This window comes from Kryptolebias marmoratus, linkage group LG1, assembly GCF_001649575.2.
Source record: "Kryptolebias marmoratus isolate JLee-2015 linkage group LG1, ASM164957v2, whole genome shotgun sequence".
In the NCBI taxonomy this organism is placed as follows: Eukaryota; Metazoa; Chordata; class Actinopteri; order Cyprinodontiformes; family Rivulidae; genus Kryptolebias; species Kryptolebias marmoratus.
Window position 1 is genome coordinate 29,037,471 of NC_051430.1, and position 12,809 is coordinate 29,050,279.

The 12,809-nt window shown below is 42.4% G+C and overlaps 2 protein-coding genes across 2 annotated transcripts in view; one reads left to right on the forward strand and one right to left on the reverse strand.

Annotated features, from left to right (window-relative positions):
• ptgesl (prostaglandin E synthase 2-like) overlaps positions 1 to 2,262 on the forward strand; it is a 6,129-nt gene extending 3,867 nt beyond the window's left edge. Inside the window, exons 5-7 of the mRNA XM_017427784.3 lie at positions 936 to 1,136; positions 1,218 to 1,335; positions 1,419 to 2,262. Coding sequence (XP_017283273.1) covers positions 936 to 1,136; positions 1,218 to 1,335; positions 1,419 to 1,556 — 457 coding nt within the window. The 3' untranslated portion in view covers positions 1,557 to 2,262. The remainder of the gene's footprint in view (positions 1 to 935; positions 1,137 to 1,217; positions 1,336 to 1,418) is intronic.
• A 350-nt stretch (positions 2,263 to 2,612) lies between these two features.
• gle1 (GLE1 RNA export mediator) lies at positions 2,613 to 12,469 on the reverse strand. Its single transcript, XM_017427765.3, has 15 exons — positions 12,256 to 12,469; positions 10,844 to 11,068; positions 10,573 to 10,725; positions 9,599 to 9,747; positions 9,449 to 9,509; positions 9,067 to 9,324; positions 8,067 to 8,286; positions 6,747 to 6,859; positions 6,278 to 6,490; positions 5,270 to 5,460; positions 5,075 to 5,204; positions 4,883 to 4,987; positions 4,437 to 4,519; positions 4,291 to 4,354; positions 2,613 to 3,423 (listed from the first exon to the last, which is right to left on the reverse strand). Exons 1-15 carry the CDS (start codon positions 12,352 to 12,354, stop codon positions 3,355 to 3,357), a joined length of 2,133 nt encoding a protein of 710 aa, XP_017283254.1. The 5' UTR covers positions 12,355 to 12,469; the 3' UTR covers positions 2,613 to 3,354.
• Between the last annotated feature and the right edge of the window lie 340 nt (positions 12,470 to 12,809).

The window sequence follows — 12,809 nt, forward strand, 5'->3', positions numbered from 1 at the left end:
TGTTTGTTCTATCTCACGTTAGGGGGCGCTGTGGAGCAGTTTTGCCACGCCCATTTTTGATTCCATTAAAATCGTGTTATTTCTCGCGGGGGACAATTTTTGGTGAAATTTGGTGACTTTTGGAATATGTTTAGACCTCCAAATTAGCGTTTTAAGAACGCAAAGAATCGTAATAATAAGAAACATAGCAGATCCAATAGGCCTTCGCAGCGCTGTCGCTGCTCGGGCCTAATAATAATAAGAAACATAGCAGATCCAATAGGCCTTCGCAGCGCTGTCGCTGCTCGGGCCTAATTAGCTTGAATATCTGTGTAGCTTACACCTAATGTTAGCATGAGGTATCAATGCTAACATTAAAGCTAATGCTAACATTAGCTTGAATATTTATGTAGCTTACAACTAAAGCTAGCATGAGGCGTCAATGCTAATATTACAGCTAATGCTAACACCAGTTTGGCTTGTGCTAATGCTAACATTTGCTTAGATTTCTGTGTTGCTTACAACTAAAGTTAGCATAAGCTGTCAATGTTAAAATGACTGCTAATGCTGACATCAGTTTGGCTAGGGTATTTAGCTTACAACGAATGTTAGCATTAGCTGCCAATGCTAAAATTAAAACAGTAGCGGCAGAATTATTAGTAAAATAATCAGAACACATGGCTGAGTGTAAAAAACATTTTGAACATTTCATGTAAACATTTCTCTTCACCCGAAAAGCTTCTCCAGTTTTGATGATAAAACATGAGATTCAGGTTTTTAAAAAGGATAAAAGGGTTGGAGTCATATAAATAAATAACTAATCGAAACTGCTGACGTCTGTTTGAGTTTAAATTCCTTCAGGAAACAAGAAAGGACGTCTGGTTGACTTAAATTGCCGCAGCAGAATCCAGACTAACGAGATATTGACTTGAGGACATTCATCGTGTCGTTTTCAGGGAGGAGATGAAGTGGCGTCAGTGGGCTGACGATTGGCTCGTGCACCTAATATCTCCAAACGTGTACCGGACCACCGGTGAGGCCCTGGCCTCCTTCGACTACATCGTACGTGAGGGCAAGTTTGGTGCCGTGGAAGGCTTCTTCGCCAAATACGTAGGCGCTGCAGCCATGTACGTCATCTCAAAACGGTTGAAAAGCCGGTAAGTTGAACGCCTCCTGGCTTAAGTTTCATGTAGTTTCAGTCGGTGGTTGATTTTTATTTCCTCCTGTCGACCCAAAAGACACAACCTGCAGGACGACGTCAGGCAGGACCTCTACAAAGCCGTCAACGACTGGGTGGCGGCCATCGGCAAGAAGAGGAAGTTCATGGGTGGCGATCAGCCCAATCTGGCAGACCTGGTGAGGAGCCGCTCAGTCGCCTTCCAGCATTTACCACTTTGTCGACGACAAACCGAGCGTTTTACCCACTGTTCCTCCCACAGGCGGTGTTCGGGGTCCTCAGGGTGATGGAGGGCCTGCAGGCGTTTGACGACATGATGAAGAACACCAAAATCAAGCACTGGTACGCGCGCATGGACAGGGCGACGCTCAACCACGAGGGTCGGCCGCCCAGCCCGTAAAGAGCGCCGACCCTCCAAAACAAAAGATCCATTCTGCTCGTAGGAATCTCAGACGGCGCCGGGACGTCTCACGGGTCGTGGCATAGGGACAGAACTGCTTCATGGGAAGACTTTCAAACCTGTTTGTCAGGTTGGATCTGGTTCTAGTGACACCTGCTGGCGAACAGTGAGAACTGCACCCATAAATCACTAAGTCCATATAAATGACTAAATCTGTCATAATCTTCTATAATTGTATTTCTTAGCATAAAATGTTTGTGCATCTAAAAGCATCTATCAACATCTTGCAAACATGACCCAGTTTTTGTGAGAATTATCCAGTTTGACCTTTGATTTGTCTTTGTTCATGGAATAAACGTTAAAAGGGTTAAACTCCCTCTGTGAGACAAGAAGTAGTTAATTTTTGGCCACATCGTTTGTGACCAAAAGTTAACCGTTTGTCATTTTCTTTTTGTTTTTATTGGAGGTTCATTTTGCAACGGTTTTATCTGGAAGAAATAAATGGTTCATGTAAATTTTTCTAGTTTGTGTGCTAGAAGCTTTAGATCTATTTATTTATTTCAGATGATTGATCAGTTTAGGAATAAGGCTGCTGTCCTCACCTGGGTTTAAACGCAGAATGTACTTCCTGTTATATGCAATCTGAATTAATTGTACTGAAACGACTTGTGTATAGTAAAATAAAATAAAAATACAACATTCCCGACAGAGCTGTGAGTTACTCAAAGAAAAGGATTACGTTTCTGATGCTGCTGGAAGCAAATTTATATAAAATATAAACTTGAAACGGGAATGTCTACAGATGCAGCCGAGGATTAAAAAGAAAAACATTTAAAAGGCGTCAAAAAGAATTTCACATCAACAAGTTTTATGTGCAACTTCTTCCGAGAGGCAGATAATTAAAAAAATATATATATATAAAACTAAAGAAATGTAGCCAAAGGATCACTAAATATTGTAGCCAAAGGATCACTAAATATCTATGCTAAAAGCTAAAAATAACAAAATGCTAGCTAAAAGCTAATGGTGGCATTAGAAAAATGAAATTAGGAAACGTTTTTACCGTCTTCGGTTTGTTTATTGAACAAATTGAGATTTATCTCTTCATGTGTTTTTAGTTTTCAGTCCATCATCATCAGTGATTTACTAGAAGTACAAATGTTTTGTTCCACAAGGTGGATTCATGAAAAAAAACAGCAAAAAAAAAAAAAGTCCAAATTTATCAACGCCTACGATCTGAACAGACTGTCGTTATTTCCTGCGGTGACACAAAAAAAAAAAAATCCCGAGCAAATATTTTTACTTTCTAGGAGAGCAAACTGACAGAAAGACACTTAAATAAGCACCAATTTACACTCAGTCCTTAAACACAGCTTAAAAGTATCAGTGGGCTCTTCAGACACATCTGGACAACGACTGAACAGATGTTTGTGGTCATTATTATTATTATTATTATTATTATTATTAACGTAGTTATTACATCCTGGATAGTTTCCTAATGTTGGAGCGATGATGACGAAACTAAAAATGGCAGATTGATAAAACTTAAAGCTCATAAAGATCTAATTTCCTGTATTTGTGTCCATCATGTCCGCCTGCTCTAACAGCACGCTGGTAGAATTTAATTAAGAGGAAAAAGCTGATTTTCTTAACTGGGATCCTCGCAGACGAGCCTGCAGAAAATGGTTCCTTTAATTTGAGGACAAGCAGAAACTCCCCCATGTCAGACCGGCAGCAGTTTCTATGCTCGTCTGTTTTATTCGGTTCTTACGAGCGGCGGGCGGAAACAGGTCCTGCGTCACGACCTCCAGAACGAGGAGCTCAGCTGGCCTTTGGGCGGACTGATCTGTCGGTTGTTCAGGGACGTCTGCGTGGGCGAGAAAAGGCCGCATTTGATTTATCCGTGGAACATTTTCATTAAAAAACCCTGAAACTAAAGCGTTTCATGCCTTTAACTCAGACTGAAACACTTTATTTGAATGAACAATGTAATAAACCTTGATTTACTGAAACTTCTTCCTCCCAGTTTATCACAGGACAGTAATTATCACAGCTGAAAGTTTCGTTTGTCTGCAACTGTCAGAAAATAATCACTGAATCGACCCAATCCAAGATGGCCGCCACATGATCAGCTTCAACCAACACCAACACGGCTATAACTTCGTCAGGTGTGCAGACACCGAGCTGAAATCTGGCGTGGTTGTAGCTGAGAGTCATCCCCATCAGCTACTCCAAGCGCAAACAAATCGAGCAAGCGTTGGCTCTGTCTGTTAGCAAAATATCTCATGAACAGCTGGATGGATTTTAACGAAACTGATGCACGTCTACAACTGGTTACCTTCTGGAGTCTTCATGGCTGCCACAGCTAATCAACGTTAGCAAAGACTGCAACTCAGTCACCCTGACAGACACTGAGCTAAAGTTTGTTGGTGGTAGTAGCTGAGAGCCATCCTCAAAAGATGCTCTGAGGACTGACAGATGAAAGATCTATGTTTAAAACTGTGGCTTGCAAGGCGGAGAGGAATACGCGTTTCTTCAAGGGATACTAGTTTCATTTTCTCTGTTTGTGTCTGAGATAAAAATAACTTTTAACCCTTTTTAAATTAGACTGAATTTGCTGTAAAAAGTCTAAAACTGAGTGGCTGTTTACAGGCAAAACATCCACGTAAGGTAGTCTCTGCTGTAGAAAGGTAGAAGATCCACAAAACAAAAACAAACACAGAGAGTAACACACCTCCAGGAACTGCTTCAGTCTGATCACGGAGCCCATCTGTCCACTGCTGGTCACGGCTTCAATCCTGAACGAGAGTCACACAAATCAGACGGCTGCAGGAAGAACCAGAGAACCAGTCCACCCGCCGGCCCGACGCGACTGCGTACCTGGGGAAGTATTCCTCCTTCAGCAGCACGATGAGCTTCCAGAACTGGAGCTGGTACTGTTTAATCAACGCGTTGCCGCAAACCTGAAGGAGAAGGCGCAAAATCATTTCCCAGCGCCTTTAAATAACAGCCACAACGGGGTCTGATCTGCTGCCGTCGGGAAAATCATCTTTGTTGAGGTTTATGGTTATAAAATAAAGCAGTGGCATCCCTTAATGCACTGCATTATGTTATTTGCTAAGCTCAGACCTTAAAATTTGGGAAACTTAGTAAAAACTTCTAATTTTAAACTTTCTGTGACTTTTCCACCTAAAATTGTGCAATTTAAAATGTTTTTAAACAGACTTTTTTGACAGTGGTGTGAACGTGACATCCAGTTCAGGTAAAATCCACCAAAACTCACCTGAATGTCTGATTTAATGCGTTTAAAAAGGTGCAGGACTCACCTCCAGAAAGTCAAACAGCAGCGTTGCGGTGATGTCTGCCAGAGGCTCCATATTGAGCATCTGAGCAAACCAGCGCCAGCCGTGGTTCAGGCCGTGAGGTGCAGACTGACAGACGGGTAGGAGAGAAAAGAATCAGCGTCTGCTGGTCGTAAGACAAGCGGGAAGTCGACGGGCGGAGAAACAGCTTTTTACCCCTTGCTTCGAGCTGTAGGGCCACTTCAGCTGGATCAGAGCGGCGTAGAGTCGGATCATCCCAGACATCCTCTTCAGGAAACTGTCCTGACCTTCGGCTCCAGAATCGTCCACGCGGTAACCTAGAATCCTGTCGGAGGAGAGGCAGTGAGCGGCGCCGCCACAACGCTGAGGAGCAGCTGCGGCGACACTCACCTCTGGTATTCCTCCACGGGCGTGCCGTCCTTCATCGGAGGGTAGTGTGGAACGGCGTACGGACATTTCTTGTGCAGGTGAGCCAGGATGAGGTCTCCCACCTGGGGGTGCAGCTCCCAGATCCCAGAGGCCACCATGGCGATGGGGAAGGCTGCCTCGTGGTGAGACGCCACCTCCTCCTCACCTTGTTTCTGCAAGAGAGAAGAAAAAGGACGATCAGAGAGAAGAATCCAGCTTTATCTGGTTTGTTGTCCTGAAAAATCTGACAAAACACAAACAAGAGTTCCAGAAATCGTCTCCAACTGCAGCCGAATGTCTGCTGAAGAGGCTAAAACTGAGTTGTAAAAGCTAAAACAGCTGAATATTTACTAAAAGTTAAAAGTAACAAAAGCTAAAAGCAGAAGAACAGTGCCTAAGAGCTAGTCCAATAACAGCTAAAAGGTAAAATTAGCAAAATGCTACTTTTAAAACAAAAACTAGAGAAAGGTTAGTTAATAGCTAAAAGTAAAAGTAGCTTAAAAAAAACAAAAAAGAGCTTGTTTGCTGAAGCAGACATTAAAGAGGAAGTTTCTGAGAGATCACAGAGATCTGAGTCTCTCTCTGTGGATCAAATATTTGCTAATAAAACAGTAAATTTTATTTTTAAAAAAAGTATAAAAGTTAGAAAAACTAAAAGTCTTAGCACCCGTCTCCTGAAAGAGCTGAACTTTTAGCACAAACTACAGTAGTAGTGCCTGCTGAATTACTAAAACTATGTTTAAAAATTAGTTCATCAGCATCAGTTTTATCTACTTGTAAGACTTAAATTTAGTTTTTTTAAAATCTACATTTACTTTATAAACTGGTTTAATCTTTAACATAAAGTCTGATTTTCCCACCAAATTTAAAATGACCTGAAAACTACTGACAGGAGCGAGAACGCTGCTCAGAGCGACAGCAGCTTCTTTCTGAAAATCCAAACCCTGCTTCTGAAAAAGTCCTGTTCTCCGTCTGCGTGGAACGCCTCACCACAAACTTCTCCGCCAGCTTGAAGCTGACGAACGCCAGGCTCTGAGGATGCTGCGAGGTGGACACGGACTTCCCGCCGGACACCACAGCCCGTCCAGACAGCAGCTTGTCGATCCGGTCGAAGATTTCTCGGAGCTGCGATCCGGAGTTGGTGGAGATCTGGCTGACGGGGATGGTGGCCGCTTTCTGGAGCTCCAGTTTCAGTTTCTTTGTCTGAGCCCAGAAAAAATGAAATAAAATTAATTAAAGCATCTTTACAAATATCTACTCCAGTACTGCTGCAACTCTTATCAACAGCAGCTGCAGTTTAATTTAATTACGAACCACAATCAGTCATTCTGAACTGTGAAATTAATCCTGCAGTTTGCTTTATTTATGCAGCTCTGGTAGAACCTGGTAGGGAGGCAGCAGGTCAGAAAGTCGACGGATTAATTAAGCAGCAGATAAATGTTGAAGTAAACAAACCCACCTGGGCGTCCTTTGGGGAGTTGAGTTGTTCGAAGGACTGAGCGCACCGAGCAGCAGAGTCCTGCAGCTCCTTGTACCACCTGATGGTGCCGTCTTCAGCGCTGTTCTGCAGCCCTGCTGGACGAGTTCTGGTGAGAAACGCTTTACACCAAAGAAAGAACAAGACTACGACCGTTTCCTGCTACGCTACGACCTCCAAGTCTCCAAACGGAAGAGGGAGCACTGAAGTGGAGGAGTCTAAGGATCTCTGGGATCTGCTGCGGATCGGGGCAGGAGATCAACCGATCTGTGGTGGTAAAGAAGGAGCTGACGCCTGGTTCACACGGCAAGATTCTAAAACTGTCGGACGATTTTCAAAACCCAAGAGACCACACACACGTGACGATAAAGAGTCTTAGGTGTAACAGGTTTGATCAGACAGAGTGTGGCGTCCTGCTGCTCCACACACGGACCGATTTCACTCACCAACATCCAGATTCCAGACAGGAAATCCCATAAAACCCTGCGATAACATACGTGGATTTAGAGTAAACAAACATGGCCGAAAAGTTACCGGGTACATCAAGTGTGGTCCAACTCCTCTCCTTCTCATTTCGATTACACGAAATGTTGAACAAACATTTCTTCAAGGGATGCTAGTCCTCCATCTCAGACGTCCACCGGACTTTAGGTTGCGTCACGTCAGCTGTTTTTTGTTTTGGACTCCCCTTCGTGCTCACGTCACCGCGCTTTCTGATTGGCTGCCTGTCACATTCAACGGGCTGCGTTCTCGTTCGACCTCGGGGGGAACGCCACACACGCTGCGATATCAGGGCCAAGACGATCCGACATGCCGAAAATCCCCGATTTTAGATCGGAGAGTCCCGCAATCCGTCCAAGGGGACTGGATCACTCTTAACAAACAGCAGGAATATCGCTTGAGAGTCATCCTGATAATCAGGGCGTTCCAAGATTGTCAGAAGGGGAAAATTTGGGACAAAAATCGGGACAAAAATCTTGCCGTGTGAATTAGGCATAAACTGGAAGGGGAAGCTCAGATGATGATGGCAAATTAAAATCTGACGTGCGTTTCGGAAGAACATGAGGCGAATATTCTGTTGCCTCGAGCTGGAGAAGTTGTTCTTTTTAGATGTTTTACTGAAGCTTTGTGGCTTTGTGGGTTTTGTGTAAAAATTAAGTTATGTTCTGCTTATTATTGGTATTATATTACCCCGGGATGATCTGTAGAGGTCATGCTGTGATTGAAAAGTTACTAAATATAAATAAACAAAATTAAATAAATAAACAGTCTTGGTTTTTTTAGCTTTCATCTCTTAATCACCTTTTTTCTGTGCTTTTTCTTTGGCTGCCTGCTCCGCCTTCTTCTGCGCCGCCTGCCGCGCCTGCAGCTCCTTCTGCTTCCTGCTCTCCTCTTCCTGCTCCTGCTCCTTCTTCTTCTCCTGAGCCTTCGCCACCTCCTCCTGCATCTGCTGCATCAGCGCCCTCATCTCCTGGAGAGCTCGCTCTGCGATCAACATATCCTCCGAGCTGGGAAACTCCCCCTGAGCGAAAAGATGCAATCCAGAGTGACTGGTTCTGTCAGGCGTGTCTGTGAATTTAAATACTCAAATTTTAAATGCAAACACGTAACTTAGCAACTTCAAAGTTCAGTGAGATTTAAAAGAAAACATGAAATGGAATGAATGAAGCTTTGATGAACACAATTAATCACAAACAACTGATTTTTACCCCAAATGTTCGATTCTTTCAGCTGTTTGAAAAGCTGGGTTTAATTTCAGCAGTTTTGTTAATTTATTTAGCATTTTATTTAGTTTATTTCATGTCTAGGAGTCAACGGTTAGCTGCACAATTCAAGCCTAAAACAAAAAACATTCAGCTGATGTTCAGTTTGACGTCATTGGGGCTTTTTTTGTCTTTCCTTCAACTTAAAATAAAAACAAGTTATGACAAACTTGACTAAAATTACACCATCTTTTTACAAATGCCTAAAAATGTCCTAACCTAAAGACGCTTCTTGGGTGATAATAGGCTAAACGAGTCCCTCGCCTGCAGAGAGCCTGGGCTTTATTGGCTTTGTTTATTTTTCTGGATTCAGTTTGATATAAAACAGAAAACTTTTTAAAGTCTCATATAACTCAAGTGATTTTGTTTTTGCCTCTAATATTAACACTAGCTTGAAAATCTGTAAAATTAAATGTCAGTTTTTCTCCAACACCATCAAAAACTCACGAATACTTGAATAAATTACATTTTTTTGTAAAATCTATACAAACGCCCAGCTGGTTAACAGAGCCATCATCCCGATAGGCGGGCAAACGAACCTCTGCCGTCTTTCTCACGACCTCCGACACCTGCGAGCACAGCTGGTTCCCGCGGGTGCTGTAGGAGTCGAGGCCGGACGCCGGCAGGTCCGAGTCGGACTGCGTGGACGGCTCCAGCAGCCGGTTGAGCTGCAGAATCTCCTCCTGGACGCTGTTGAGGTTACGCAGCCTCTCTCGGCCCTCCGTCTGCCGCTGCTTCTCAAGCTCCGCCTCCCGGAGACGCTGCTGCTCCGCCTCCCTCAAACGCAGATTGAGGATCTGGGAAAAAAATCAAATAAAAATGTAATTAATTTATTAAGAGGTTTAGACACAAAGGTTGGTTTCAACAGTAAATGATTAATAAAACTTTTCGTCTTCGCTTCGTGTTGTTGAATCATCGCACCCTTATTCTGTGTCGCTGCTCCTCCTTCAGCTTCTCCTGACGGCCCATGCTCTCTTTAGTTCTGAGGTGAAAAACAGAAAATGGTTAAAACCAGACAGTTTGGATCGTGAACCATAAACCAGTATCAGCCTCCAGGTTTTCTGGACTCACTCTCTGTCCATCATGTCCCTCATGCTCTGGAACTCCTGCCGCTGCTTCAGCTCCATCAGCTCCTCGAAGCGCTTCAGCTGCTCCGACTCGGCGTTCGCCACCGCCGCCACCTGCTTCTCCTGCATCTCCTGCCGCTGGCGGAGTGCCGCCTGAGCCGAAAGGTTGAAACACGTCAAAATAAAACAACCAAAAGATTTCCATCATTAGATGTCAAGATTTCTGAGCAGACCATATAAGAACATCCATGTTAACCTAAAAATGTGCGAGGATCTGAGCAGTTCACAGGATTAAACTGCCTGAGATGCTCCATTTATGCAGCTAAATGCACATGCAGATTAATCTCCCTCCCCTCCCTCCTGAGGGTCGTTAGGGTGTTTGTTTGCTTGGCTCACAAATGAGAGGCTTGTTCATTAGACTGAAACTGACTGGATATCAGGTTTAACGCTCCATTGTAGGTTTTACAAAATCTAAGACCGCCTTTAACAACCCTCTCGCATTTGTCTTCTCGTTCCAAAATATCAAAATATGAACATTTTGTCCCTGATTCTTGAGGTGTAGGTGAACAGCTGAGCCCTGTCCTGAAGAGCTGCTCTCCTGTGTTGAGCCTTGCATCTGTGAAGAAGCTGGTCAGTTTATTCCTCTCTGCACCGAACTGCAGATGCCACGCCGCTCAGTTTGAGTCCTCAAGACGGACCAGCCTCGGCGTCCTCGGGATGGACCAGCCTCTGTCGGAGTCTCCCGTTCGGTTTGAAACGGGTTTGGAGAAAATCCTTTCTCAGATACTCCAGCGTACTGAGCTGAGTCGACTCAAGATATTCAAATAAAAGCCCACAAGAACTAAAAAAAGGAGCGTTTTTCTTTCTTTTTTTCAGACTATGACTCAAAATTAAATTAATTTTCTCCAACCTGAGCACTAAAAATTACCCTCTGAACATGTGGGAACAAGTTACACAAAGGAAGGAGCTCTGTCTCACCTTGGCCTTTTCTCGCTGCTCATTCTCGAACCAGATGATTCGCCCGGCGGTTTCCATGGCTTTGGGCGACAGCAGGGAAATGCCAGGCGGGGATACAGGACTGGAAACTTCACTGACGTCTGGACTTCCATCCTTCACCTCCTCACTACCAGCCTGCAGCACATGAAGGTGACAGAAGGATTCAGAGAGCTCACAGGAAGCATTGCAAACTTGTTTCCTTAATTTCAAACCTGTGGTTCAGATCAGGTAACACTCAGGATGACAGAGTTACCTGCTTCTGCTCATTCTTGAAACATAAAGTTGAAGAGAACGCAGTGATTTTGTTGTTGAGGTCACTGATGGATCCAGTGGAGGAAACCGAGGCTGGAGTCTCCTCGGAGTCGACGCTGGAGTCCAGGAAGGAGGACTTCTGCAGGGACACCGAGTCGATTCGCTCCAAAATAACTCCGGTGTGCGACGATAAGCTGAGGGTCTCTTTACAACCTGCCAAAATGTGCTTAAAGAACAGAGGGGGATTTCATTCACAGTGCTGAAAAACAGTTTTTTCCTAAAGAAAATCTTTCCGTCTTCATTCAGGCAGAAATATTAACAGATTAGATTTAATAATTTATTGAATCCCACTTTAAACACAATGTATATTGAAGCTAGTTTATCACAAAGTGTTATTTGTTTTGCAATGAAGCCCATTTTTACTGTGAAGATATTTTGGACCAAGTCCGCTATAACTAAAATTATTTTAAAATACATTATTTTAATGAACAATACTTTCATCTAGATACTTTTTATTTGTGGAAATGAGAGGTCTACTTTCAAAAACACATAAAAATACTATTTTCTTGTGTTTTAGGAAGTCATTATTTATTCATAACTTTTTCAAATCATTTTTTTTAAACTAATTTCTAGATTACAGGAACACAAAACCAAAAAGGAACCAATAAAGAACTTCACTGCCTTTTAGTATTACTTTGTAAAACAAAAAAACACTCTCTTGTTGTTCTGCTGGATTATGAATTTGCTGTTGAATGTCACAGATGATTTCTACAGCAGACACGGTGCAATATTAAAAATCTGTGGCATTAAATGTGCCCCACAGCACTGACTAATAATGAATAAAGTTCTGTCTTTTATCTCTTGTAATTTAGTTTATTTTCCTCGAAATAGGGGTTTAATTTTTGTTGTGTCGCCTAAGAGATAGAGGGTACATCTAACAATTTTTTTCTCAAGTGTTGGAACTGTTATTAATAATAATAAAAGCAGTGGCAGTCTAACCCTTAAAATAGCTGAGTGCAAACTGTTGCCAAACTTTGTTTTGTTTTAAAAGACAGTTTTACCAGTGTGTTTTAGTCGACTCTCCTACTTTAAGGCATTATTACCTGTCACATAAATGCAAATAGACAACTAAAAAGTATAACTCTGCCCAGAAAAGAAGCAGTAAAACTATAAAATGTTCAAATGCAGTACATTCAAATATTCAGTAAAATAATACTTTTAACACGTAATGGAGGTAAAATATCCTTATTGCTGACTGTAGTAGTTAAAATATTCAGTGGAACGGATACGAGAATCGATATGTTAGATTTGTTTTCGAGGTAAACAAGCAGAAAGTTTTAAAGCTAACAACAACTAGCCACCAGATCAGCTAATGCTAATTTACCTAAACTAAGCTAAGCTAAGCTAACTCACCTCTCCTCTTTCCGACCAGTGCGGGTCGAATGTGATTTTTCCTTTCGGTAAATTCTTTAACGCATTTAAAGTTTCCCATCGTTGAGTTTCAGAAGGCATTACGAAAAAAAACTAAATAAATATATAAATAAAAACAAACTAAAAATCTACCGATGGCGCACAGAACCGCCAAACGGAGTTACATTAAACGCGTTCCAATGGGAAACCGTCACCCCGCCGCTCAATGGTTCCGCCTCTAACCGTTTGTTTATAATCTTTCACGGTAAATATTCGGAAACTACGGAGCCCCGTAAGGGATATGTCGGAATAAAATATACTATCAATCCAGTATACCAATTGAATTTGATCAAATCAAATCCAAATCTAAAATGTAATGTAATGTAAATGTAATATTAGATTCAAATACAGTCCAATTATATTTCAAAACAACACAGAAAATCAATTTATATTCAATACAGATTAAATAAGTTTATTTCAATTCAGTCCATATTCATGTTTTATGTTCTAGTTGTATCCAGTCCAGTACAATTCACCTAAATGCGTTTTCTGAAACA

Excerpts from the sequence above, each read along its gene's own strand:
- gle1 (XM_017427765.3), bottom strand. The coding sequence starts at position 12,354 with ATGCCTTCTGAAACTCAACGATGGGAAACTTTAAATGCGTTAAAGAAT. Across the intron at positions 10,726-10,843 it reads TCAAGAATGAGCAGAAGCAG|GCTGGTAGTGAGGAGGTGAA; the intron begins GTAACTCTGTCA and ends CATGTGCTGCAG. Across the intron at positions 4,355-4,436 it reads AAGGAGGAATACTTCCCCAG|GATTGAAGCCGTGACCAGCA; the intron begins GTACGCAGTCGC and ends ACTCTCGTTCAG.